The 27,037-nt window shown below is 47.5% G+C and overlaps 2 protein-coding genes across 2 annotated transcripts in view; one reads left to right on the forward strand and one right to left on the reverse strand.

Moving 5' to 3' along the window:
- MST1 (macrophage stimulating 1) overlaps window positions 1-6,990 on the forward strand; it is an 18,899-nt gene extending 11,909 nt beyond the window's left edge. Inside the window, exons 13-18 of the mRNA XM_027837202.1 lie at window positions 14-125; window positions 589-666; window positions 1,037-1,183; window positions 3,921-4,027; window positions 5,739-5,878; window positions 6,473-6,990. Of these exons, the coding sequence (XP_027693003.1) occupies window positions 14-125; window positions 589-666; window positions 1,037-1,183; window positions 3,921-4,027; window positions 5,739-5,878; window positions 6,473-6,634 (746 nt within the window). The 3' untranslated portion in view covers window positions 6,635-6,990. The remainder of the gene's footprint in view (window positions 1-13; window positions 126-588; window positions 667-1,036; window positions 1,184-3,920; window positions 4,028-5,738; window positions 5,879-6,472) is intronic.
- Window positions 6,991-7,315: 325 nt separating this feature from the next.
- On the reverse strand, window positions 7,316-24,718 carry APEH (acylaminoacyl-peptide hydrolase). The gene is made up of 22 exons (XM_027836950.1): window positions 24,692-24,718; window positions 24,469-24,601; window positions 23,623-23,749; window positions 22,435-22,528; window positions 21,965-22,040; window positions 21,608-21,762; window positions 21,223-21,360; window positions 20,786-20,877; window positions 20,516-20,556; window positions 20,004-20,125; window positions 19,067-19,127; window positions 14,809-14,906; window positions 14,071-14,122; window positions 13,259-13,347; window positions 12,075-12,213; window positions 10,752-10,835; window positions 10,585-10,665; window positions 9,956-10,044; window positions 9,104-9,294; window positions 8,623-8,725; window positions 8,425-8,531; window positions 7,316-8,193 (listed from the first exon to the last, which is right to left on the reverse strand). Exons 1-22 carry the CDS (start codon window positions 24,701-24,703, stop codon window positions 8,088-8,090), a joined length of 2,190 nt encoding a protein of 729 aa, XP_027692751.1. The 5' UTR covers window positions 24,704-24,718; the 3' UTR covers window positions 7,316-8,087.
- Between the last annotated feature and the right edge of the window lie 2,319 nt (window positions 24,719-27,037).

The raw sequence follows: 27,037 nt of genomic DNA on the forward strand, positions 1-27,037 counted from the left end.
TCCCTGCCCCCAGACCCAGTGCTCTTTGAGGAGTGTGGCAAGAGGGAGGAGCGGAGGTCAAGGCTGTTACGGGTTGTGGGGGGCCGGCCTGGCAACTCGCCCTGGACAGTCAGCTTGAGGAACAGGTGAGTCTTCCTGAACATGCTGGAGTCTGTCATCATCTAGCACTAATAATATACTTTGGCACATTTTCTGTAACTTACAGGTTGGGAGCTGCTTAGGGCACTAAGAGGTTAAGTGACTTGCCCAGGGTCATATGTGTCAGAGGTGGGACTTTAACCCAGGCCTTTCTGCTTTTGAGTCAAGTCAGTAAGCATTTATTAAGTGCCTACTATGTGCCAGGCACTGTCTTTTCAGGAGTGATTTTTCATTATATCATGCTGCCTTTGTGAAAAGGCAGAATGAGAAGGTTTGACCTCAGTTATTCCAATGCATCTGACCCTTGTAGAAGGCCACAGACCCAAGTCCTTTGGGAGAACTCTTGGGGAAATGATCCAAGACATCGTGTGTGGGAGGGGTGGGGGAGGTTTGCTCTGTCACCTCTATCATTGACTCCACCCCATCCCACCCCACCTTATTGTATCCTAGGCAAGGCCAGCACTTCTGTGGTGGGTCACTGGTGAAGGACCAGTGGGTGGTCTCAGCTCTCCAATGCTTCTCATCCTGGTAAGAGACCTTGCCAACTTTTCAAGGAATCACAAGGTAGTCTACTGAGGGCCCTGCCCCAACTACCTTGTGCACCCTTAGCCCAACCCACCTGATTCATTTGTCCTCTTTTATGTGCCAAATGTTAAACTGATTTCAGTTTTGACCTTCCTGGGTCTACTTGACCCATTTTCTAGGCTAATTGCCCAATTGTTTTCTCCTGAACACATTTTCACCCCTTTACAATGACCTGTTTCTCTTGACTGCTTGTGTTTCTCACTCATCTCCCTCATCAGGCTTGGAAGCTCCCTAGGACAAGGGTGGGGGGGAAAGGGATATGTCTGCTTTGGCTCCAGAGAACTCAGTGAGGACCCCAATTCCTTTCCTCCAGTCATGGCCCCCTCACGGGTTACGAGGCCTGGCTAGGCACACTCTTTAAGGACCCTCAGCCCAGCGATCCTGGACTACAAAAGATTCCCCTGATGCAGATGGTGTGTGGTCCTCCGGGCTCCCAGCTTGTCATGATCAAACTAGAAAGGTACTTGAGCGGGTGGGGATATTGGCCTGCTTCAGAGGAGCACAGAGGCTCTGCTAGGTGGGAGAACCTTGGATGGAAGGGAACGTGGCACAGGCCCACAGCCACTCCTCGTTATTGGGCTGAAGTACTTGGTCAGATTCTGGTAACAGTGGGAGCTCTGGATCTGTTTTGTTTTTCCTCGATAGGGTTCAGTGAGTTAGCTAACAAAGATGGCCACACAGGAATGTGAGTAGAATGTCTACAGCATGCTAGATCTGCAGGAAGGATGCAGGTCTGGGCTTCAGGCCCTAGGTTTCAGAATTCATCTCCCTAAATCTGGGTTTTGGGAGATTGGCCTTTGGCCTTATCTTTTACTCCTTTTTTTCCTTCTCTTACACATTAACTGGTCTTCCTTTTTTTCTTCCTCGTGTTGCTAACTAAACACTTGAGACTATAAGAATGTTTTCTCAAGTTTATTCACAAAGTTAATGAGAATATACCCATTCAGCAGGGCAAAGGAATTTGAGACATTTAAAAAAGGGGATGTGGGGATTGCCCAGTCCTAAGTGACTCAGTATTCCATCTGGCTTTTGTCCCCCAGGCCCACTGTGGATGGGCCTGATTCTCTCTAGGTTAGAGTATCTAAAACCCTCCTGACCCTGGTATCTCCCATCTAGGACTCTCCAAAGTAAATTCTGGAATATGCTCAGCTAGATGGATTTTATTGCTCTACTGATCACCCTAGGCTCACAAAATGAGTCCCAAGTGGGAATCCCTCTGATAACACTGTGAGTTGTGAGTCCTCTGCCCACATTTCTTTGAAATCACTTAGCTCACTACCTTTCCCCTTCCAAGAGATAACCAAGAAAATACAAAACAAGTACAGTGTTTCCATCACCTTAAAAATAAGAATAATTTAGAGTAATACCCAGATTGCCCCAAGGCTAATCTAAACCTACCTACCAGGCATGGGGGATCACCAGTGTAAAGTCAGGGACATTGGAGTTGGCGTGAGGAATACTCTACTTATGAAGGTGCTGGCCATTGATATCATTATTTGGGGGAAGGGGGTCCAGACCTGTGATTTCACTTGTTCCTGTTGTGGACAGTGTCCATGCACTGGACATGCATCTCCATCAATGATGATCTGCCAACCCGCTGTAATTTATAATCTTAGAGAACTGTCAGGAACACTGAGAGATTGAAGGACTTGTTCCTGTTCACAGTTAGTATGTGTTGGGGGGAGAACTTGAACTCGGGTCTTCCAGGCTCCAAGGTTAGTGTGATACCCACTGTGTGGGGCTGCTTCTCATTCAGTCAACATTGATTAAGCACCTGCTCCGGCCCAGGCACTGTGTGAAGCACAGAGACACGTTTAAAATAGTCTGTTTTCACTCTATCCATCAAGAGACCATATGTATACATTTACATTTAAGTGTATATATGTGTGTGTACATATGCATGTATGTATGTATATATATATATATATATATGTCCAGAATATATGTTAAATAAATATAAGGTAATGGGGGGTGGGAGAGGGAGGTCACTAGAAGCTAGGGAAATCAGGAAGGGCTTTGTGGAGATGACACTTGTGCTGAGTTGGGAAGTTTTTGAAACTTAAAGGGTTCTAAGAGACGGGGTGAGGCAGGAATGTCTTCCAGGTATGGGGAACAGCCATTGCAAAGGCAGAGAGATTAGAGATGGAGTATATGCATGAAGAATAGTACTGGTTTGGCTAAGCATGGTAAGGAGATGAATACATAATAGGTCTGGAAAGGCAGGTGGGGCCAGGTCATAAAGTGCTTTAAATGCCAAAGGGAAGACATTTATATTTGATCCTAGAGGCAATGGGTAGTCATCAGAGTTTACTGTATGGAAGGACAGACTGGTCAGACCAGCACTTTGGGAAAATCACTTAGTAGATTGTGGAGAATGGCTTGGAGCAGAAACTTGAGGCAAGGAGAGACCAAGGAGGAGGCTCTTGAAAAGTCCAGGTGAGAGATAATGAGGGCCTGAAGGAGGGAGGTGGCTATGTGAGTGAACAGAAAGGGCCAGAGGTGAGAGATGCAGAGGTAGAAATAACAAGACATGGTAACCGACTCTGAGGGGTGAAGGAAAGTGAGGATAAGGTGTTGAACTTTGATAACTGGAAAGACAGTGATGGCCCTGACAGAAATAGGGAAATTCAGAAGAGAGAAGGCTTTGGGGGAAAAGATGAGTTCCATTTTGGGTACACTGATTTTGAGATACTTGTGGGATGTTTAGTTTGAAATAAGCAATAGGCAGTTGGAGATGTATGACTGGACTTCTGGAGAGACTGGCTCTCTCTATCATAAAAACTGGCGTTTATAAAGTGTTATTTGAGCCTCACAACCACCTCGTGAGGCAAGTATTCATTATTATCATTCCTATTTCACAGACAATGAAACATTTGCTCAGAGAAGTAAGTGACTTACCCAAAGCTGCACAGGTAGCTAGCAAGTATCAGAGGTGGCATTTAGACCCAGGTCTTCCTGACTCCCAAGTCCTGACACTATTCTCAGGGTCACCTTGCTTCCCATCCATTCCCCCAACCACAGTCATGATACATGTTGACCCCTAACTCGTGTGACATTTTCCCCCTGTAGACTCTGTGCAGGAGCTGAGGTGCTACAGAATTTTTCTGAGCCAGGCCCCTGGACCAGGACTATGTCGGCACAGAAACATGGGCTTTGGGTTGGTCCTGAGCTTTTTTTCTTTTGTGCTGTCCCTTCAGACCTGCAGTGCTTAACAACCGTGTGGCCCTTATTTGCCTGCCCCCTGAAAACTATGTGGTGCCAGGTAAAACCCAGTGTGAGATCGCTGGCTGGGGAGAGACCAATGGTAAGGAACATAATAGTCCCAGAGAGTACCATTAACCTTTATCTCCCTCCATGGATACTCCCCTTCTGAGGCTGCTCCTTGATTGGATTACCTCCCTCCTGCTGCTTTCTGAATGTTGACATTGCCCAAGACTCATTACTTGGTCTCTTGCTTTCCTCTTTCTTTCTGTAGGTTGTCAAAACCCATCTACCCTAATGGCTTCAATAACCATCTGTGTGCAAATGACTTCCAAAGCTCTTCTGAGCTCCAGCTCATTATCCAACTGCCTAAAAATCCACCTAAATGTGCAACTGGCACCTCAAACTCAACAAGTGCTGAGCCAAAAGCTCATCTCTTCCCCAAACCATCCTCTCCTCCTGCCTTCCCTAATTCTGTCAATAACACTCAATTTCCCTGTCTCAAAGGCTTCAACTCTTCCCTCTCCCAACCAGAGCTGGTCAGTTATCAAGGTTGATCATTTTCTTCTCCATCTCTCACATCCTTGCCCCCCATTCCATTTCCACTGTCACCACCTTAGTCCAGGGCCTCATCCCCTTGTATCTGGCCTACTACAATATCCTCTTCATTGATTTCCATCCAACTCAACAAGCATTGATCAGGAGTCTACTACAAGAAAGGGAGTGCTTCAGTCCTCTCCTCCCTACTACTCTGGGTATAACCACCCTCTGCTCAAAAATCTTAGCTAACCCCTTCTCCCTCCTCTTTCATAATAGGTAAAATTTCCAATTCCTTGGCCTAGCTTAGCATTCAGGGTCCTGCTCGGCTCTCATCTCCCTCTCCAAACTTGCCTTACATTATTCCCTTCCACACCTTTGCTTAACAGGGTTCTCTGGAGATGGAATCTCTGCTTTCCTTGCTTATCTGAGTCCTACCCATCCCTTGTTCCTCATCCTTCCCACATATGGGAAGCAGGATGGTACAGTGGAAAGATCACCTCTGGATCACTCCTAAAAGGAAATGGAATGGATAAATGGGTCATCTCAGTTTACCCAGTTAGGCCAAGTCTACAGCCTTGAATCCCTGAGCTGGCGGTCATTTTCTTTTTTAATTTTTTTTTTCATTGAACAAAAAAACTATTTTCTCTCTCTTCTACTTCTCCTGCTTCATTGTAGCAAACATGCATAGTCAAGCAAAACAAATTCCCACATTGGCTACGTTCAAAAAAATGTTTCTCACTCAGAAGTGAGTTATCACCTCTGTCAAGAAGTGGGCAGAATGAGTTATCAGTCCTCTAGAATTGTGGTTGATCAGAGTTCTTAATTCTTTCAAACTTGTTTGTCTTTACAATATTGTTATTGGAGAAACTGTTCTGGTTCTGCTCACTTCCATCTACAACAGCTCATGTAAGTCTTCCTAATTTTCTCTGAAACCATCCCTTTCATCATATACAATGGTATTCCATTACATTCATATGCCATAATTTGTTCAGTCATTCCCTAATTGATGGGCATGTCTTTAGTTTCCAGTGTTTTGCCACCACAAAGAGCTTCTGTAAATGTTTTTGTATATATGGGTCCTTTTCCTCTTTCGCTGACCTCCTTGGAGCATAGGCCTAATAGTAGTTTTGCTGAGTAAAAGGGCATAGATGCTGTAGGCCTTTTTCTAGAATGCCTAACTGATCCTTTCCCTTTCTACTTCTGGGAGGAAAGGGGTGTGTGGCCTTTCGCTGGCTGGTGCTGGGAAGGTACCAGACCATCCTATTCTCTCCTAGGAACTGGCAATGACACAGTCTTGAATGTGGCCCAGCTTCGGGTCATCACCAATGAAGAATGCAACATCAAGCACCGGGGCAAGGTGAAAAAGAATGAGTTATGCACTATGAGCCCAATGGTTCCAGTAGGGGCCTGTGAGGTATGGTGACATCTGGAGGCTTAGGGGCTGGGGGAAGGGAGGAGGTGGGAAGGTAGAAGGAGCCGCCCTACAGAACTCCCTTACTTAGATACCATACTCCCTGGGTTTTTTAGATTGACAACTGAATGTCAAGCCCCACTGGCAGTGGAGCTTATGCCTGGGAAGGATCCCACCCCACAGGTCCTTTTCTGAGGCATGAAAAGAGGGAAGGACAGTTCACTTGAGCCCCTAGATAGCCACCCATGCCTTGTGTCCTAAGGATGAACCTGAATGGGTCTCTGAGATCCAAGGATCATAGATCTGGAGCAGTGGAATACCTTAAAAAGCCACCTAATCCAATTCCCTCCTTTAATAGAGAAGGAAGGTGGGGATCAGGGAGGTTGTGACTAGCCTACACAGTATCAAAGGTGGAATTTGAAGTGACTCCAAGTTTGGCACTATCCATGACACCATGATGTATGTCTGAGGAGTTGTGGTCTTCTTGTCCCCGTAACAGCTAGTCTGCTCACTTGTGTAGTGAAGGTCTCAACTTTCCCCCTCCTAGGATTCCCCCAAACCTCAAGGCTTCACTGGTACCATTCCTTCTCCTTCCAGGGGGACCATGGAGGCCCATTGGCCTGCTATACCCATGACTGCTGGGTCTTAGAGGGAATCATAATCCCAAATCGTGTCTGTGCCCGACCGGGATGGCCAGCTATCTTTTCGCGGATCTCTATGTATGTTGACTGGATAAACAAAGTCATAAAACTGAGCTGATGGAGGTGAAGAGGAAAGGTCATTTCTTCAGTGTCCCTTCACCTTGGCCTTTCTCCCATCTCTACCCATCTTGGGCTCTTACTGATCCTTACCCAAGCCAGATTTTCTGGCTTCCTATAAGATGCAGTTCTGGCACCACCTTCTCTCCAAGAGGCCTTTACTGGGCATTCCAGCTAAGGCCACCCTTCTAAGGTTATCTTCCACCAACTCTGTATTTATGTGCTGATTTACATATGTTGTCTGCTCCGTTCAAATGTAAGCTCCATGAGGGGAGGGACAGTTTTTGCTCTTACTCTGTATTCCCTAGCTTAGCGTCACAGAGGAAGCACTTAATAAATGCTGCTGAGAGCCTGTAATGTCGTCATTGTCAAGGCCCTGGGATGGCGGTGGGATGGAGAGCAGAAAGGGTGTCATTGTCCTACAAGCATAAAGCCCTCCTGTCAGGGGCACTGGAGTGTTTAGTCACTGTATTTCAGGGGGTCTCACGCCAATCCCTCATCCCTGTGGTGCACACTCAGCCTCTGCAGCCACCCTCTCCCTATTCTGTGGGGAAGGCTGCACCAGCTGGGTGCTGGCAGTGGGCACTTATTTCCAGGTGGAACAAGCTTCAGCTTTCACCAAAGCCTCTGGAGGAGGAGGGCTCCTGCTCCTCTCCCAAGAAAAGAAGCCAAGAAACCCACCTTTTCACCAGGGTCATGTTTATTAGCACATACCTCTGCTGAGCACTGTTGGGATCTATGGTCCACAATGGGCCTAGTACCTAGTCTTAGGGGCCAGCCAGAGTCAGTCATTGAACACAGGAATTAGCTAGACGGCCTCCGGGAGATGTAGTTCAACTCCCTCATTGAGCAGATGAGGAAATGGGCCAAATGCTCTTTTCTCTACATCTTGCTTCTCTCTTCTTAAAACCACCCCCTAAAGCACTAAGACAAGGGCTCAGCACTGAGCAGGGGCAGCTGAGTTCTGATCATACAGAAGGGGCTTGCAGAAAATACCCAAACTCAACCCCAAAGAGCAACGTTGCAGGTTAGCAAGTGGACATCAAGACGCATCCCTTTGCACCCCCACTGCCCTCCAAGGTGGACTCAGACTGGACAGGCCCATCCTGTAGAATCCTAGGCTGGAGGCACAGATGGCTCCTTGCTGGTTCAGCTGAAGGAAGTGGCCTACTCCTTGGCTCTCCTTGTAAGACAGGCCAGACAGGGAAAGTGGGAGCTCTTCTCTCACCTCCCTCTAGCCAGGGAAGGGGTGTAGGCCCTGAAAGGCTACACCATACATAGCCTGGGACTACATTCAGGATGCTCCTCTTCAGCTTATTAAGAATCCCTCGTTAAGACAGCTTGGCGAATGGAAATGTCAGTATTGTGTTATCACAGCATGGGGTAAGAGAGAGAGACCAGCAGCGACAAATGGGCTGGTGCCCTGACAGACGCTGCTCGCTGCTCCTGGCTCCTCAGCGTTCCAGGTGTGCGTGCAGCCAGAGGACGGTATTCATGAAGCTGTCAGACTCCACTTCCACCTCAGACAGTGAGTGGTTGCTCCTGGGATACAGCAAGAACCTGGAGAACACAGGCTATCTCACAAATCCATCCATCCCCCCCTCTTCCTGGCAGCGTGCTAACTCCAAGGCGTTGCCAGGCCCCCACAACTTAACTCAGGACTTACCCTCCAGGCTCCAACCTGATTGTCAGCCTTCCCCAGCCCACCATATGCTAGCCCTGCTGAGCCAGTCGCTTTTCTCTCGAGCAGTTAGTCCCCCAAGAGGAGGCAATCTAGGTGCCACTACTCACCGCACAGGGACCTTCCTGGCTACAAGAGCCCGATAATACTCCATACCCTGTTTGTAAGGAACACGCTTGTCTTCTTGGCCAAGCATGAGGAGAAGGGGTGTCTTAACCTGGAGAGAAGAAGAGGGAGGATGCTCTCGCCTGTGGTCTAGCTCCTCCCCTGGTGAAGGGGCAGTGGGAGGGCAGGAGGAGGCATCGCACCTGAGAAGCATACTTGATCGGCGATTTGTCCAGCATCTCTGCCCAGGTGGTGGGGTCAGGGAGGCAATCGGTAGTATAGAGAAAGCCTGTTTCTACCATGCACCTGTGGAGAGACCGGACTGAGTACAGAGCAGAGGGAGAGAAAGATGGAGCGATGCCAACTGGTCTTTTCCTTCAACTTTACACCAACTGCATGGGGATGGTCCAGAGAAGTCACTCCCTGGTTAATTTTCCTCCAAGGGCAAGATGGGGCCAGGACTACCTGGAAACCCTCTAGCAGATGCCATTGGGATGGGTTTGAGGCCTAGGGGGCAACCTCTCAGGCATGTTTACTCTGGCCTGTCAGATGCACAGTGAAAAGGTGATCTTTCTCTAACCTTTGGGGGGTAAACAGCTGATACCCCCAGAAAAGGGGGGGGGCATGGGGTTAGGGTTGGCTCCTTGCCCTCCCTTAGACACCTCTGGTGCAGGGCATACTCACCAGTCAGGAATGTCAGTAGAGCCGAACATGGAGGCCACATTGATGACAGGATTCCTAACTATACAGGCACTGTAGGTATCTGGATACTGGCCAATCAGGTGGCAAGACAGGAAGCCCCCATGGGATCCACCCATGAGTGCCACTCGCCCCCTATCAAACTCCTCCTCCTGCAACACCTGTTCCACCGCAAACTGCAAGAACAGAGGAGGAGCCGTGGCAGGTCTTCCGTGGGCTTTCTCCCCTTCCACAAGGAGGGCTGCAGCCCACAGGGAAAGGATCAAGGCAAGAGCATTTCTGCTAGGCCCTGGCAAGCAAGTGACCAAAGGATACAACCTGCCATTCCCTTTGGACGGAGGAAAAGGGAACACATTCCTGCAGCAGGGATAGGCTGTTAGTAAACAGCCCAATGACTGCACTGGGGAACCTGGACGATGTAGCAGATGGCTCTGAGAGAGGCCGAGCAGACTGCAGGCCTCGGACACCGCTGATCAAAGGGGCAAGGAACGCAAGGAGATTCTGTCATGTGGACCCACAGAACAGGGGTCAAAGGCAATTAGGGAGACATTAAGGAGCAGGCCTCTGACATGTCTGGTCAGGATGGCTGGGACTTTTGTGTGGGAGTTGTTAGGTGATCCCAGGGCTCACAGACACTGAACTGTCAGGCATGTGCTTGCTTTTTGCCCATGAGTGGCATGCAGCTTTAGCTCTGGCCAGGCAAAAGGAAACAGTCTCCAGCTGAGGTCCTGGGGCAAACCACAAGTCCCAAGCTATGGTTATCTCAGGGCTAAGGAACCAGCTTTTCATTCCCTATAGAGGTAACTGTACAAAAGGACCTCTCTGCTCATCCCATACCTGAACATCCTTCACATCTTGGTCTCCCACATTCCCAGGGAGGGAATAGATGCTATCCTGCCCAAAGCCTGTGGAACCTCGGTAGTTCACTGCAAACAGATGGAGAGACCGGAGAGGTGATCAGAGCAACATCCCTGTCTGTACTGCACAGAAGGGATCTGCATATCTTGGGGGGGGGTATTATTTTTCCCCTCAAGTTCCTTGTGCTGCTTATGCAAATATGTCTGACCGTTTTCGTAAGTGTCAGTGCCCAGTTGGAGTGGTCGGCTTACAATTTACAATTTAGCCAACGTTTCTCTGGAGCCTGAGTGCATGGGTGTGACGCTGTCAAAGGCCAGGACCTTTCTCTCCCTCCCCAGCCCAAGCTAGAACTCTGACGTGGCTGGAGCCAGGAGCGGCGGCGCCACCCTCTGGCCTACTACACCATGTAGTGTAAAAAGATTACTAGGTTTGGAGCCAGAGGACATGGGTGTGAATGCTAACTCTGCCACTTCCAGGACAGCTGGGAAAAGCTCCATTTGTGCTAGGAGCCAGTGATGTTCCAGCAAGAGATGGTGCACTATCACCTTGCCAGGGTGTCCCCCCCATCACATCCTGGCAGGTGCCCTCAGACAATGCTTCTCACTCACCTAGCATCACAGCAAAGCCCAGCTTACAGAGGACCGCAGGGAAGAGCATCCAGCTTGCTACAAAGGATGAATGGGGGCCCCCTACAAGACAGGGTGAAATTAGGTGTGAGGAGCTCCAGAGGGGAGGAGGGGTGGGGAGTGTCAGACCGGGAGAGTGGGAAACCTACCATGAGGCATGACCATAAGTGGGATCTTGGACTTCTCAGCTGTGCTGGAGGGCTGAAGGAGGATCACTTCAAAGTCAAGGCCAGCTACAAGGGAACAATCCAGGGCAGTCATCAGGAGAAATCTCAGCATTTCAAAGGATTTTCTTAGAAATCATGAATTTGCTCGGCCAAGAGAAAGGCTTTCACTAAAGGGAATGTCACGGATTCTTGAAGGACCCAGAGAAGAGGTCAAAAAACTTGTCAAAGGGCCCACACAACCCCTGCCCCACTGCTGGGGAGAACCTCAGGGAGCAGGAGCCTGAAAAAGGCTGCCAACATGCACACTGGGCGGGCTGGAAGCTGGGCCTGCTGTCCCGGAGATGGGGATGAAGGTAACAGCCTCAGTGCAGACCTCAGTAAACAGGAGGTAGGGGCCTTCCCCATCACCTTCTTTTCAGACACCTCAGCTCTAGTACCCCTTACTTTTAGCCAACATTTCTCTGGAGCCTGAGCGCATGGGTGTGACGCTGTCAAAGGCCAGGCCCTTTCTCTCCCTCCCCAGCCCAAGCTAGAACTCTGATGTGACTGGAGTCAGGAGCGGCGGCGCCACCCTCTGGCCTGCACACAGAAGCTGACTCTGCCACCGAGGAGGTCATGAAAAATTTAATCGTGCTGCTTTCCCTAAACTCCGCTCCGAAAATCTGACATGCTAAGTGCCTCACCTATCTGGCCTGAAGTTTCCTGAATACTTGGGTCCTGACATTTGGGCATGTGATTATTAGAACTGAGCAGCCCTTGTGAAACCTTGGACAGAGAAGAAAATCTGTGTTAATCCTCACTCAGGCCTTCAGTTTTCCCACCTGGAAAACGAGAGGGCTGGACTAAATGAGCTCTAACATTGTGTTCTACAATCCCTTCTAGCCATGATGTTCACGTTCTGTGAGTCTAAAGCAGTACTGATATCAGCTCATGTTAAGTCAAATGGTAACCTTGTAAAGTTACAACTGACTGAAATACCAACACTGTTACAATGATGGCCATACAAAAGTAACCAAGTCATAAAGCAAAATCTGAAGATAGTTACTAACGCCACACTGCATTGCAACTGCCAACTCCAAATGCTCCCAGGGATTTTTGCCTGTGGCACAGCGGAGAAGCACAGCAGAATCCACCCTGAGGAGCCCCTTGGGGGTATGAACCGAGAGCGTGTGGAAGGAAGGGCCTGTCATTTCATGGAATCTGGAGGAATCAGCTTCTGCCCAATGCTGCTGCCCCATCCCTGGGGCCATCCCCAGTATTCATGTCCCCTGATTCCCTTCCCTGATGACTCCTGCTCAGACTCACGGTACTTGGGGTTCTCTTGCTCAGGAGGAGGTTTCAAAACACGGATGGCCCAAGTGATTTCTGGGATGGACTCTGCCTCTTCCAGGGTTACCCAGAGGATCTCTTGCTCCTTCCCTGAAGGAGGCAGGAACCCCACTTTCTACCAAGGAGAGAAAACCTGTTATAGAACAGCCTGCTGGGTTTAATTACCTTCTTCACCCCATTCTCTTTCTTTTAAAAGAAAAATGCATTTTGAAGTCTCTTAAAATTTGCCACTGGATCAGAGGAATACGAAGGAAGATGTGTTCTGTTGTGCTCAGTGTAAGGACACGGAGAACTTCAATTTTACAATGTACTACTCAGTCAGATCACCAAACTCAAACGGATGACTCATCTAGGACTTCTCAAGTTTGACATGAATTGGTGGGGGATGGGCAGTGAGTATGTGACTGATGTTTTGTAACAAGGTCAAAGGTCCTCGTTGAGGCATGCCTTCCTCTTCAATTAAGCCTTGGTTTGAACCTCAAGGTCAAAATACAGAGTGTGACTAAAAACTTAAACACACACTACAGGGCAGATCCAGGACCTGGCAATCTGACTCAGAGATCTCTACACACTCAGCCTCAGGCTCTCTCCTGAACTTTTATTTATTAGGCATTTCAAACTGGATGTCCTGGAGACATCTCAGACTCAGTACATCTGAAACAACTCGTCTTCCAGTTCAGTGAAACTGACCACATCTGACAACATCTGCAACATCCTGATCTAGGCCTCCGGCTGTTCTGAAAGGAAGGAGGCACATTCCGCCATCTTTTGCCAACCCCACACCGGTACAATGGTACAATGTAAATATCACCCCCTTCTTTCATTCCTGCCTCAGGGGTGGGCAGGGTACAAGGCTGAGGTTCTTCTACCAAGAAAAACTGTTCCCATCTCTTTTTGGTCTGAAATAGGAATGATATGGCTCTCTCCATGTAAGACACCCACTACCCACAGACCTGGAAGGGTATTACTAAAATTTGTTAAACCTATCCTAGCTACTTCCAGCAACTTTTAATGGAGAAATCAAAAAGAGGTGAAAATTGAGGGACGGAGCAAAAACTGGTCTAAGTGTCTAGGCACAATCTTTCCCTGGTAGAATCCTGCTTACATGTGACCCTGTGACCCTGTTTTTTCCCTGTTTCAAAGGCATTTGAGGTACTTACCAAGCTTGGTGGTTGGTTGGGAGAGGAAAACTGAACTAGCATGAGGTCTTGGTCAATTGTGAGCAGCTTCCAGCTTCCCAAAGGCAGCCCTAGAATGCAGCAGATAGGGTGCTGAGGGACTCTTTTGGACGCAAATGCCTCACCACTCCCCTAGCCCCTGAGCAAAGTTAGGTCCTACTAAACAGACCCTTCAAATGTGTTGAGTTCTAGGCAGAGTGACACTCTCCCTACCCTCAACACCATGCCAGTGTCTCTAACCCCAGGCACAGAGTCTGTATTAAATAATTTAGTACTTAATTATTTTGTCAGACACTGTTAGCTGTTTTTCTTGTATTTGCTGATTTTTCCCAACAGACTGTGAATGCATTAAGGTAGAGAACAGATCTCACATTTGTATTCAACAATTCAATTGACTAGCACAGGGTTGGGGATACACAGGTGTTCAATGAATGCTATTTTTGGACATGGCCATTTGGGAAATTTGTTTTGCTTGGCTATACTACTTGTTTTTCTTTTTTTTCAATGGGAGGTGGACAGAAGAGAGAGAAAAGAGATTTTTGTAAATTGAAAAATAAAAATATTAATTCTAGAAAATGTTAACTGACTGATACACATGAAGGCTAATTTGCCCCAAAGACGGATGGGCTTGTAAGGCTGTTGCAGGGCATATGAAAGGTCCAGCACCTTCTGGAGCAGCTCACACTCCTTGCCTCGTGGTAAATTAGAATGTGCTGCCCAGCGGATCACGGTGACTCTGAGCTCTTAAGTTTTTGGAGGGCACTGAACTAACACATTCCCTTGCTATGCCATACCAACTGTCAGGGAAGTCACACTGCCTGTTTGGGTATTCACTGCAAACAGATCCTGTAGAAGAAAGGGAGACAAAGGACAGTCCCAGGTTAGAGCACTAGCTCAGCACCAACTGAGTATTTTTTACAATGAGGTTTTGCATTTCTCTGGTTCTTGATGGCCTAAAAGGATACACTCTCCATGGTTTACATCAGTATCTTTCATTGTCCTCAAGTGGGCAGCTGCCTCTTTGTAAGAGTCAAAGCTCAGTGCTTCAATGACTCATGGTATAATGGAAAGAACCCTGGGTCTGGACTTGGGAGGCCTCAGTTTACATGTCAGCTCTTGTATCTCCTACTTGTTGTGACACGGGCAAGCTGTTTCACTTCTCTGGGCCTCTTAACATCTGTCAAATGTAGGTGTTAAGTAGCCCCAGAACCTCTGTCTCTCTCTAGCTGCCTTGGTCTCTGACTGGCAGGAAAAAGATGACAAGCTTTCTTTCTGAATCCTACCATCACCATCACCATCTAAGGGCAGAAAAACTCAGAGAGGAATGAGATACTCACCCAATAGCCTATGGGAAGTGTTGGCAGCTTTTTAATGAAGATAAAGCTCGAGGCAGGTGGGAGGCTGACTCAAGTTTTGTGTTCACTGGCCAGGGATGTAAACCAGAGTTTCAAGGGCCCCAGGAAGGACAAAGTATGCCATTTCCAAGTATAAAATGTTGCCCAGCAACAGCAAGAGGCGCCCATTCTCCTCACCTGTCGGCTTCGCAGGCCAGAATCAAAGACGACTCTCTGACTATCAGCTGACCAACATCCCAAAGGCAACAGGCTACAATAGATTCCAGAAAAGTGATCTAAGGAAAAGAATCAGATCTGTAATGGAATCTTAGAAAACACATGACTTACAACAGCCTTTTCACCACCCAGAGAATAAAAATTTAGGCCTCTGAGAAGGAAGCTTGAGACTCAGAGGTGGAAAACAAGGGTCACTTGGAGACTCTGTCTGTTTCACTGCTCAGAAAGGAATGAGAAAGTCAAGAGCACAAGAAGGTGAATTCTGTTTCCACCATGTATCTCTGGAACTAAGTCTGGCTGAGGAGGTGAATGTGGAAAACAGTTGATCCTGCAGGATTAAAAAGCTAACCCAGGGAGAGAAAGAGAAATACTATTTGGGGCTAGAATTAATCCCTGGGTGAGAGGAAGGAGGGCTCATTAAGGCCAAGGAAAAGCAGTCTTTAAAGTTTTCTTAGAAATCTAGCTGAAAACTATCAGGGCCCTAAGGTGGTTATGAGTTTTAAGGGGAAAAAAAATTCCAGAGTAGTTAAGAATAATCCTATTAAAATAACTGCATAGAAGTCTGGGCATGAAATAGAACCTAAAAACATGTATAAGTCAATGGGGCATCCTGTAACATAAAACCTAAATCACAATTATTTGACAATGTTTCTGTATTTGGAATTTAGATACTTCCTAATAGTGTAACTGAGGGCACGTCTACTTCCTCATCTATAAAATGGGGACACTAATACTTTTGCAGAAGCATTTGGCAAGCATTCTGATGAGCGAGTGCTATTGTTACTGATTCTGTTTGGATAGCTAGACCTGTGCTATTCAGCTAGGTACAAAGACACAGAGATGGGCATCTCTGGAGCACGAGTACCATTTTATCCTGCTGATGCCTAAGATGCATAGTAATACTAAAAGCCATCTAACATGTGGGCTGTAAACAAGATAAGGCCTGATTCTATACGTAAAATAATATTTAATGTGCACACAACACTGTGTGTATAAGAGAGGAAGCTAGGTGGTGCAGTGGATGGAGACCTTGAATTAGGAAGGCCTGGTCTTACATCTGGCCTCTGATAACATACTAGCTGTCTAACCTAGCAAATCACCTAACCATGCCTGCCTCAGTTTCTTTAGTTACAAAATGGGGATAACAGCACTACCTCACAAGGTTGTTGTGAGGATCAAATGAAATCATATTTATGAAGTACTTAACACAGTGCTTGACACATAGTAGGTGCTTAATAAATGCTTATTCCTTCCTCACCTGTGAAATCATAGGTACAGTCTCTATCCCTCTGTGTGTAGAGTACATGTATTTAGGTCTAATGTCAATGGCTTTATCTGCATACAAAAGAAAGCTAAGGTGTTGACCAAAGGTGCACATCAGAATCACCTGGGTAATTCTGGGATCATGCCAAGAAAGCTGAATGCTGACCACTGACCAGATGGGATCTCTGGGCAGAGGAAGCAAGTGGCTGATCAGGGTTACATGGTGTTAGTGTTGCAAGACAGAGGAAAAGGGTACCAGTCTAGGAGAGAGGCTCCTTTTCTGCAGATGAGGCGTTTCAGGTTCTTAGAGAAGCCTCATATTACAGAGACACATAGTTGCTCTCAGTCCCAAAATGGAGGACTTACCAACCCAATGAGCCCCTTGAAGAAGGTCTTCCATCCAAAGGGCATCAAGGCCCTAAGCCCAGCAAAGCTTCATCCTAATGGATCTTTTCTGTCCTCAGAGGCAGGACTATTTCTACTCACAGCAGCAGCAAGGGCTGCTCAGGCCTGGTTGGGTCTAGGCCTCATTAACCCTACTGCTACCTTTAGGTAATGAGGTCATTACTTGGTTACAGACTTTCAGATCATTTTTCCAGGAGAGGACAGCTCAACATAGGGTGAACTGATAAAGACATAAAAGGGTTTTCTTTCCAGCTGAGAAGGTAATTTGTAGTCTTTGAGTCTAGATCTAAACTACCCCCAGGCCAGATCTTCCAATTCTGAAATAGGCGGTGATAGCCTAATAGGGAAGGCTGTGTAAGCAGTGGCTAGTTAGTGTCCTCCATAGTCCTGTTGTGAGGGGTGACCTCTCTCTGCACATTCACATCCTGGATTAGTGTCATACAGCGGTAGCTACTGACGAGACAACAGCAGCAGGAATCTATGTTTCTATAGAGCTGTGATGTTTCCCAATGGCTTTCCTCACAACAACCCTGCAAGGTAAGAACAGACGCTGATCTCTCAGTTTACAAATGGAGAAACTGAGGCTTAGAGGTTAAGCACTGAGAGCAATGCTCCTTTACTAGGCCAGTGGCCTCTGAGAACTCATCAAATCCACACAGAAATCTAAGGCAGGCAGGCAGGCAGGCAGGTAAGTTCTAGCATAAGGTCAGAGCTGACAGGTATAAGTAGTCCCCTACCTACTGAACTGGTGAAGTGATCCTCTCCCCACAAGGACAGTGACACACAAGACTCCCCCGAGGTAGCTACACCAGCTGCTGGAATATTGAGGTAAAGACACTGCCAACCTCTTTCCCAAGGGAGATGGAGGGAAATGGAAGGTGAACAAACCTTACTACCCACCATCACTCAAGGCCCGTAAAATGACTACTTTCCAAGGTACGACAACGCAATTAGAAGAGGTTTCCTTGAAAAGCTAGTCAATGAAGTGACCAAAGCCAGCCAATGGTTGAAAGTCTAATCCCTCCTCTAGTATTCAAAGCTGCAGAAAAGAACAAGCCCCCATGGTTCATGCCTGGCACGAGCTGACCTGCAGCACTGCTCTACCCAGCTGCCCCTTGGTAAGAACAATCACCCTGGTAGCATTCCTGCAGGTTTCCCAAAACACCAAGGTTTCCACGGATCCTCCTTAACAAGGGGGAGACTTTGGCATCCAGAGCCCACCCCTGCCTACTAGCTCTGCTTCAGTGGGTCTCATGTTGAGGAGCACAGCACCTCAAGGTGGAGGCTGCAGGGCCAATGCCATTCATTCCAGCCGAGCCAAGTCTGCATGGGCCTCTCCAATCTGACTCTGATCCCCCTTTCCAGCCTGATGTCTCATTACTCTCCTTCAGGCATTCTCTGTTCCAGCTAAATTGAACTACTGCCATTCCACACACTGAACATGCCATCTCCTGACTGTCCTTTTCCACAAGTTCTCCCTTCTTCCTGGAACGCAGAGCCTTTGGGAAACTCCTCTTCTGTCAGCCGGTGCCAGCCCTTCATGAAGACTCCCTTGAACCTCTAAAGCTGTTAGTGATCTTGACCTTCTCAAGGTAGCTTGTTTGATATTTATCTGGGGGTACTCCCTCCAGAAGAATGTAAGCTTGCTGGGGCATTTAGTTTGTCTTTGTAGCACCAGAATCTAGCACATGTTTGTGCTGAACAGAACTGTATAAGGCATGGGAGCTCTGCCCCAAATCTCAGGTCCTAAAGGGCAGCATGGTATAATGGAAATGAGATTGGCTTTAAAATCAAGAGATCTGAGGTCTGCCCGTGACCTTGGGCAAGTCACTTCCTGTCCCTGGGACTGTTCCAGCAACTGGTGTAGCGACCTCGGGGGAGTCTTGTGTGTCACTGTCCTTGTGGGGAAAGGATCACTTCACCAGTTCAGTAGGTAGGGGACTACTTATACCTGTCAGCTCTGACCTTATGCTAGAACTTACCTGCCTGCCTGCCTGCCTGCCTTAGATTTCTGTGTGGATTTGATGAGTTCTCAGAGGCCACTGGCCTAGTAAAGGAGCATTGCACTCAGTGCTTAACCTCTAAGCCTCAGTTTCTCCATTTGTAAACTGAGAGATCAGCGTCTGTTCTTACCTCGCAGGGTTGTTGTGAGGAAAGCCATTGGGAAACATCACAGCTCTATAGAAACATAGATTCCTGCTGCTGTTGTCTCGTCAGTAGCTACCGCTGTATGACACTAATCCAGGATGTGAATGTGCAGAGAGAGGTCACCCCTCACAACAGGACTATGGAGGACACTAACTAGCCACTGCTTACGCAGCCTTCCCTATTAGGCTATCACCGCCTATTTCAGAATTGGAAGATCTGGCCTGGGGGTAGTTTAGATCTAGACTCAAAGACTACAAATTACCTTCTCAGCTGGAAAGAAAACCCTTTTATGTCTTTATCAGTTCACCCTATGTTGAGCTGTCCTCTCCTGGAAAAATGATCTGAAAGTCTGTAACCACGTCACAGTCCTCAAATAAGTAATTACAAGTCATCAGCATCTCACCTTCCAACTGTCGGGGTACAATGTCCACCACGACCGAGGTGACCTTTGTGTACCAGTCATACTGAAAGAAAGTGTGGAAACGGTTATGTCTCAGCTGATGGAGTTTCACATATTGACCCAAATGGGCTGGCAGCCCAATTCCACCTGGGCCTCAGAGAGTCTGTCCCATGACACCAGAGTCCAACTCTTAACCTGGCTCAGAAAGGCCTTGGGGGTTAGTGTTAGTGATAGGGAGGAATCCTGACTGTCTCTAACAGCATCTGCCTGCCTACAACCTAGACAGATCTTTCCTACTGTACCCAGATAAGATGTTAACACAGGCTTACACAGGTGCTTCTCAGGGAGGTAGACCTGTATTATGAGATCACTGTCTAACCACCAAATAAAAAGACAGAACCCCAAACAGCCAAGTGTGGTTTAGGGAGAGCTCTCTAACCTAGCAGACAAGAATCTTGGCTCTAAACTGGTTTTCCCTCATTACTTAGAGGTGTACCTCCAATTCAAAGAGAAGCTGCATGGATATGCTCCAGGATATGCCAAATCAATCCATTCCCATTTATTAAGTATCTACTAAGCCCCAGGCAATGTGCTAGGCACTGAAGATACAAATACAATACATGAAACAATTCCTACTCACATTCTAGAAGGAAAAACAGCAAGGACATATATTCATATGTGTAGAATACCAAATGTCTGTAGTTACTACAGTACACGCTCAGTTGCTAAGACTGAGCCTGGATTTTGCAGAACTCATTGACCCACCACTGCCTCTAGCTGAGCAACAATAAATGGTCATTCACCAACAGTGACAGCAAGATACAAGACATGCTCATGTGGCCTGTAGAGAGGTGAGGCTGGCCTGTCAAGGACATTAGTTGACTTCCTCATCTCAACCCTAGAAGAGCAATACTTAATGGCAGGCTTGCTCCAGACTCACCAAGCACAACTGGCTGCACTGCTGATGGGGACCGAGGTTTGTGCACCGCAAATAGATGATACGGCACTGGTCTGGACTCAGCCGGGGGGAACACACAGCCACAGAGTCATCCGAGAGGAGCTCTGTGACGAGAAATCAGGTGTGAGAAAGGGCACATCCTACACACTGGGAAGAAGGCACAACATTGGACTCCAATCCTTCAACCACTAGAACAAAATTTAAAAGATGGGGACAGTTGGGTAATTGTGACATGTTTTGTTTTTGTATTGGTCTGCTGCTACTGAAATTAGCGGTATGTTTTACATGTATGATTTAGTCTTTGAATCATGTTACTGATAATGCCTGCATTTTTAAGAATTGTGTGAAAGGTCTCTAATAGTAAACATTCTTATTTCCCATTCTGTTTAGAGGTTTAAGTTAAAAAGAAAAAAAGAAAGAAAGAAAGAGATCTGTGCTGGTAGGACCTAAGAAAGTTAGATAAATACACAGAACACAAGAAGTAGGTCACTTACCACATTTGCCACCGGTGAGGTCTACATAGAACAGAGCCGACCTGGAACCACCAGAGAGATTCTAAATTGCCCAGCTTGGAGCCTTCCTATCCCCATTATTCCTTCACCCCCTTAACAACACATTGGAGGAGAGCTGACAGGCAACTACAAGAGTACAGAAAGACCCAGCCCCCAGCTTCCAGTGCAGAGCAAGTAGCCAAGCCAAGTATAGGAAACACAAGGAGAAGTTAGACCAGCCTTGCCCATTCAATCTGTTCCCAGTCTTCTCACCTGCGGTTGGTACAAGAACGCATTCCTAGTCGGAAAGGCTCATGCCACCAGCCCACAAACACCACACCAGTATCACCAGGAGACCAGAATGCCTATGAGATACATAAAACCAAACTCGGAGCAACCAGTCAACTGGCCGGAGTCAGGGGAAGTGTGGCCAGAACTAGAGGGTCCCCAAGGGGCAACACACACACACACACACACACACACACACACACACACACACGGGATTTCACATTTCATCAACACTTAGGAGTCAAAGTATGGAGGCAGCCCCTGCTTCAGTGGTGCCATTAGAGAGAATGTCCTATTCAGGATTCTTTGAAAAACCCCAAGCTTTTATCGCTGAATGGGTCCTGTTTCTAAACCCTCAGATGACCATCCTCAGAAAGACTGTTCCTTTGTCCTGGTCAGGAATAAGAGAAAGCTGTGCTGACCTGTCCAGGGGAGACACTCTCTGGGACTCCCTCTAGCACTGAGATGTTCCCACTTTCAATATCCAGAACACACAGGACAGGGATACTTTTGGAAACCAAACTTTCTCCCCAGTCTTCATGAAATATATACTGATCCCCCTGAAAAAAAAAAAAGCAAAAAAACCCCAAATACGCTCAAAACACAGAAACCACCCTCAAACTAGTTTTGATCAGATATTCCACACCCTTAACCCCATTCAGATTTTCCAAGTGATCCCTTCTTAACTACTGTCTTAAGGTTATCATACTGAACGCTGGTTACTGCTATAGCAAAGATGGACAAAGAAGGTCTCCCTTTAAGCCAAGGAAACGTATACAAAGGATTAGGGCAAAAACCAGTCTGCACCTTGACTGCTTGGTCCTTCTTTGGTGTGGTTGTCTCTGCATCACTGAGCTCCAAGGCTTTGGTGTGGAAGAAAGATTCTGTCTTGGGACGTTTCTTCTCAGCCACGTAGAGAAGATGGCTCTCTGAGTGTGACCAGGACAGACACCCAAAACAATCTAGGAAGGAGGAGAACCAAAGTACCTGAATCTTGCCTGGATCTGGGTTCTACAGTCACTCCCCATCCCCCCCCTTACAGGTGGCTGGCTGCCTTCCAGCTGTCTCTTCAGGCTATGGATAGGGCTGACTTTCAATTTATAACAATAAAGTAGTACATTAGCATGAGTGACTACTAGTATCATCACTCCTACGGAATCTCACCATCCTCATACACAATCCCATGCTTCTCCAGCGCTGTTAGGTTGATGCTCTTAAGCTTGCAGTTCTTTGCCCAAACCTGAGGTGAAGACAGCGTGAAAGTCTCAAGCTAGCTCCCCTCCATCTACCATACCAGTCAGTCCCTTTCTTCTCCAAAAGTAGGAGCATCAGCTTTATTTTGCCTGGCTTGGTAATTTTCTATGACAAGGTAAGCTCCCCTGAACAACTGCTTCCACCCACTTCCAGATACAAGCCTTATCTACCAGATGATTCACTTACTCTGGCTAAGCTCCCCAAAACCACTTCCACCCACTTCTAGATACAAGCCTTATCTACTAGATGCTTCTCTTACTCTTGTCCTCTGGAAGAATCCTCCACCCAGTTAAAGATAAAGCTGAGTCCTGCCACCAGGCCATAGAGGTGCCACACCCAGTGGTTACTAACCAAACTCTAGAACCAGTGCCATGACTTGCCTCCAGGAACTGTTTCTCTTCCCCAGCCTTTGAACTCCCAGTCTTTCGAAGCACAGCCTTCAGTGCCCCTGAGGGGGAATCTCTGCTCAGCATCCTGTGGGAACATCATGACCAGATGACTCCTGGACCTGCCCAAAGCTAGTTCTGTCTGTTGGGGAGTTGCCAGGCCACAGGATTCTTATCAAAAAATAATTCTTCCTGAATTTGGCTTGACTGTACACATTTGCTGCAAGGAATTTGTTTTTCTTTTTCTTTTTTTTCAGTGGGGTGAGGAGTGGGAGGGAGAGAAAATGGATGTCCATTAAAAATTAAAATCTGATTTTAAAGAAAGCAACTCTTATTGTTAAGCTAGGACTTCTCACAGATAAAACATGATATGAACCATAAACTCAGATAAAAATCCAAATCCAACCCAACCTTCAAGACTCACTTCAAATCCCAACTCCTTCAACTACTCAGATATCCAAGGATACCTCCCTTCTCTGAATTGCTGGTACCTTTATAATCTACATAACACCTAATTGATTAGTAAGAGGGAAAGGGAATCATAAAGTTTTGGGTGCTAATGAAAAAGGCAATGATATTATTGATCCTAGGGTTCAGGATGGGAGATCAAGGAGGAGTTGAAGCCTAGAAGTCCCAACGAGGGCAAAAACCAGTTCAGTCAGTGTGAGGGAGTTTTAGAAGGGGAAGGCAAAGACAGAAGGGAAGCTCCTTGGAGATAGAACAGTTTTTGAATGGCAATTTTGAATGACTTCAAGACTCTTGGCGAATGAGGAGAGGTCTAGAAAAATATAAAGAAAAAAAAGAACAGTATAAGGAACAGGAAAAAGTCCGTGCTAAACAGTTTAGCATTAATTTTTCTCTAATTCTTTTACCTTTTAAAATTCTGTCTCTCTAAATAAACTGTAAACTCTGGGAGAGTAGACTTACCTCCCACAGAATGGCCCTGCAAGTAGTTGGCCATTCAGTAAATACTTTCCGAATAAAACTGTAAGATGCAACAGGTCACAGGTAAATACTAGGAGAAACTACTGAAAGGAAAACCAGCTAGCTTATCCAGGTAGCTATTGTAACATATCCCAGGGATGCAGATCAGAAATGAATCCTTGGGAGAAGGAGGATTAGGAACCTCTGAACAAGTATCCTTGCAGATGGAGGTACTGGGGCTATTCCCCTAACACTTACTCCCCCTTGGTTTCAATGCTGTTGCCCGCAGGTCCAGAAAACACCACAGAGCCACCATCGTGGAACACAAGATACTGGCGGCAGAACCGGATGCTCTCCATCCGATCCAGGTCTCGCTGGGTCCATTCTGTAAGGGGAAGCCCAGAATCTGCAGCCCCAACTCAGTCTGGTTCTTCATCCAAGCTTCCCATCCCAAGCCTTTCCTATCCCCCCCCACAGCTGTAAATGACTTCACTTTCTTCCAAAAAGGCCATCAGGTCCTCAGCAACATGGCGAATTAAGAGGATTAAGATTAAATAAAAGGATTAAAACCGAAGGAGAATTTAGTTTATTTTAGTACAACTCCATCATTTTACAGAGAAACAAACTGAGACAACTTGCTTGAAGTCCTCCAGAAAAGCTGTCTGCCAGAAGCCAGGTCTCCTACCTCCCGAAGTTATCCCGCACATCCCAGGGGCCTCCTAGTCCTCCCCATGGCCATCACCCCATGCCCAACCTCTTGGGTACCCGCTCCTGTCTCTGTTTTCTTCGTTAAGTCGGCCAGCACACATTCCCTCCCGCAACTAGAATCCCCCCAGCAGCCTTCCCCTCGGCGGCCGTCACTCCTCCCACCCCTCACAGCATTCTTCCGTCCCTGGATCCCCGCCGCCCCCTTCCAGACATACACATGCACACACATGCAGCAACTCACAGGTGTACTTTCCTTTCCCCTCCTGGGCAGGAAGGCCATCGCTAAGGGGACCGAGAGCTCCGCCAGGCCCCCGGCCCCGGGCCCCCTCTGCCGGATGGGCCCCCTCTCTCCCTCCCCTCCTCCGTCCCTCCCCGTCGAGCCCCCCGCCGCGGCACCTGTATGCACCGTGCGGTACTTGCCACCGTACTGGGTGGTGACCTCGGGTCCCAGGCCGGCGGTGACCAGCGCGGGGTGGCGGCTCAGCGCTCGGTACAGCGCCGTGGCCTCGTCCGGCTCGCTCATCAGCACCTGCGCGGGGGGAACACACGGGTCAGGCCGCGGCTGCCGAGCGAGGGAGAGCTGAACCGGAGCCGGAGCCGGAGCGCGCCGAACCCGTACCTGTCGCTCCATGGAGGCGGCTCTCGAGAGTATGGGGGCAGGGACGCTCCGCAGCCCGGAAAGAGCGGATCAGCTGTGGGGCGGGGCCCAGAGCACATTTCCGCAGAGCCAGAGGGCAAAGTGCTGGGGACGGACCCGCCCCCTCCACGGTGCGTCCCAATAGGAGGGGAAGGCGGGACCGGCGCGGGTGAGGCTCAGGGAAGGCGGGCTTGGACTGCTTTCTCACCAACCCCCGCCGCTCCCTATACGACAAGGGCACCCCCTCCGCGTTGGCGCACTCTCTAGGGGCGGGGCGTCAGAAGCACGGCTCTTCTGGTTGGTGGGTGTGGGCGGGGACTGCACTTGCTTATCCCTGGAGCCAGGCCCGCCCCTTGAGTTTGTCTGGGCCTCGGCCTGTCTAGGAGTCTGACGTTACCTGTCCATGTATAGCAATCCAGTAGTCTTACCACTGGACCCTGGTGACTCCAAAGGAGGAAGTGAGGCTGGTGACCTTGCACAGCCCTCCCTCACTTAAATCCAATTCACTTGCAAGTCATGGCATCACCTCCATGATGTCATGATCCTCCTACAGAAGGAAGAACAAACAACATGTGTAACGATCCAGTGTCCTGGCCAAAAGAAACTATTTACACACGTCCTCTCAGAAGTCTCCATGTTTTAGACGATTCCACTGAACCAGCATTTAAGAGCATACTATGTGCCAGGTACTGTGCTAAGCACAGGAGATACTAAAAAGAAAAAACAATCCCAGCTCTCCTGAAACTCAGTCTAATGGAAGAGACAAGGCCAGCAGCTATGTACAAATAAGATGTAGACAGCACAAAATGGGGCATCGTCTAAAAGGGAAGGCACTATCACTGAATAGAACTAGGAAAGGATTTTTGCAAAAGGTGGGACTTTGGCTGACATTAGAAGGAAGTCAGGGAAGCTAGGAGACAGAGATAAGGAATTAATCTATTTATTTTCATATTATTATATTAGGAAATAACCATCTTAGAGCAAGGCTGCAACCTCCATACTTGGAAAGATCTATGATTTTATCTTTGGGTGAGCTTCCTTTACCAGGCCAGTGGCAGTCCCTTCCCAGGATCATAAGATCTTAAAATTGGAATGGAGTCTGTAAGTCACTCTGTTCAACCCCCTCATCTTACAAGGAAGGAATCAGGCAAATGCCTTAGATAACTGTTCTTAGTGATGATTTAAGGATTTGATTGGAGTGGTGACTCTCTCCAGCCAGTTGGGAGTCTCTTTCAGTTTTCCTTAGCAGATTGCTCCTAAGGAGTTGTTATTTTGGGGGGGAAATTATCTGTCCTGAAGTCCTCGGGCCATATATGTATGGCTGGAAAAGGTCTTATGGGTCAAGTCCAATACCTTCATTTAACTGACAAACTGAGGGTCTAAGAGGTAATGAGCCATGTCCTGTGGGGCCTTGGGCTCTGATTCAAGGCATCTACAAGCCAGGCTGCATTTCTAACTCCTCCTCCTCCTTCCCCCTTCCAACTCCTGTGTTGTCTTCTATTACAATTCAGAGACTGTCTTGCTTCCTTGTCTTTGCATCCCCAGTGCTCAGCACAATGTCTGGTACATAGTACCAGTACATAGTGCTCAGTAGTAGGTGCTTCTTCATTCATTCATTCATTCATTCCCCAAGTACACCCAAGCCATAAGCAGTAGAATGGGAAATGGAACTCAGGTACTGTCAAGTTAACAAACATTTATTAAACACTTGTGTACCGGGCACTGTGCTTTGTGACTCCAAGTTCCCAGTTCAGCACACTTTCCACTGAATCATGTTCCTTGATGGCCAAACCTGGTGGTAGGTAACTCCTATGGCATTCCAATAGTTAGGTCTTTGGACACTAGACCACATTGAGCCCAGGGTGTCCTGTGTAGTGAAAGAATACTGGATTCACTCAGGAAGATCTAGCTCTGACCCAATAACTCTGGGACCATGGATAGATTTAACTCTTGTGAGCCTCAGTTTATTCAGTGTTTAAAGGGGAATAGTGGCACTTGTATACTTCAGAAGGTTGTTGGGAGGAAATCATTTTGCAATAATTAAGATAGAGACTGAACCTGTGATCTAATTGATATAGAGAACTTCATATATGGAAACTCCCTCAACCATTGCTGGTCCAGATTGTCTTAGAGAGTGACTTAGGGGAGCCCTTCTCAAAGTGTGGTCCATAGATCCCAGAAGATCTCTGATTCCCTGTCAGCGAGTTGGTGAAGTTGAAACTATTCTTATAATAATAGTAGGTATAATAGTAATAATAAATAAATAGTAAGTATAATGTAATAATAAGTATAATAGTAATAAAAAATAAATAGTAAGTATAAAATAGT

The sequence above is a fragment of the Vombatus ursinus genome, unplaced genomic scaffold (genome assembly GCF_900497805.2).
Source record: "Vombatus ursinus unplaced genomic scaffold, bare-nosed wombat genome assembly UNPS02014820.1, whole genome shotgun sequence".
In the NCBI taxonomy this organism is placed as follows: Eukaryota; Metazoa; Chordata; class Mammalia; order Diprotodontia; family Vombatidae; genus Vombatus; species Vombatus ursinus.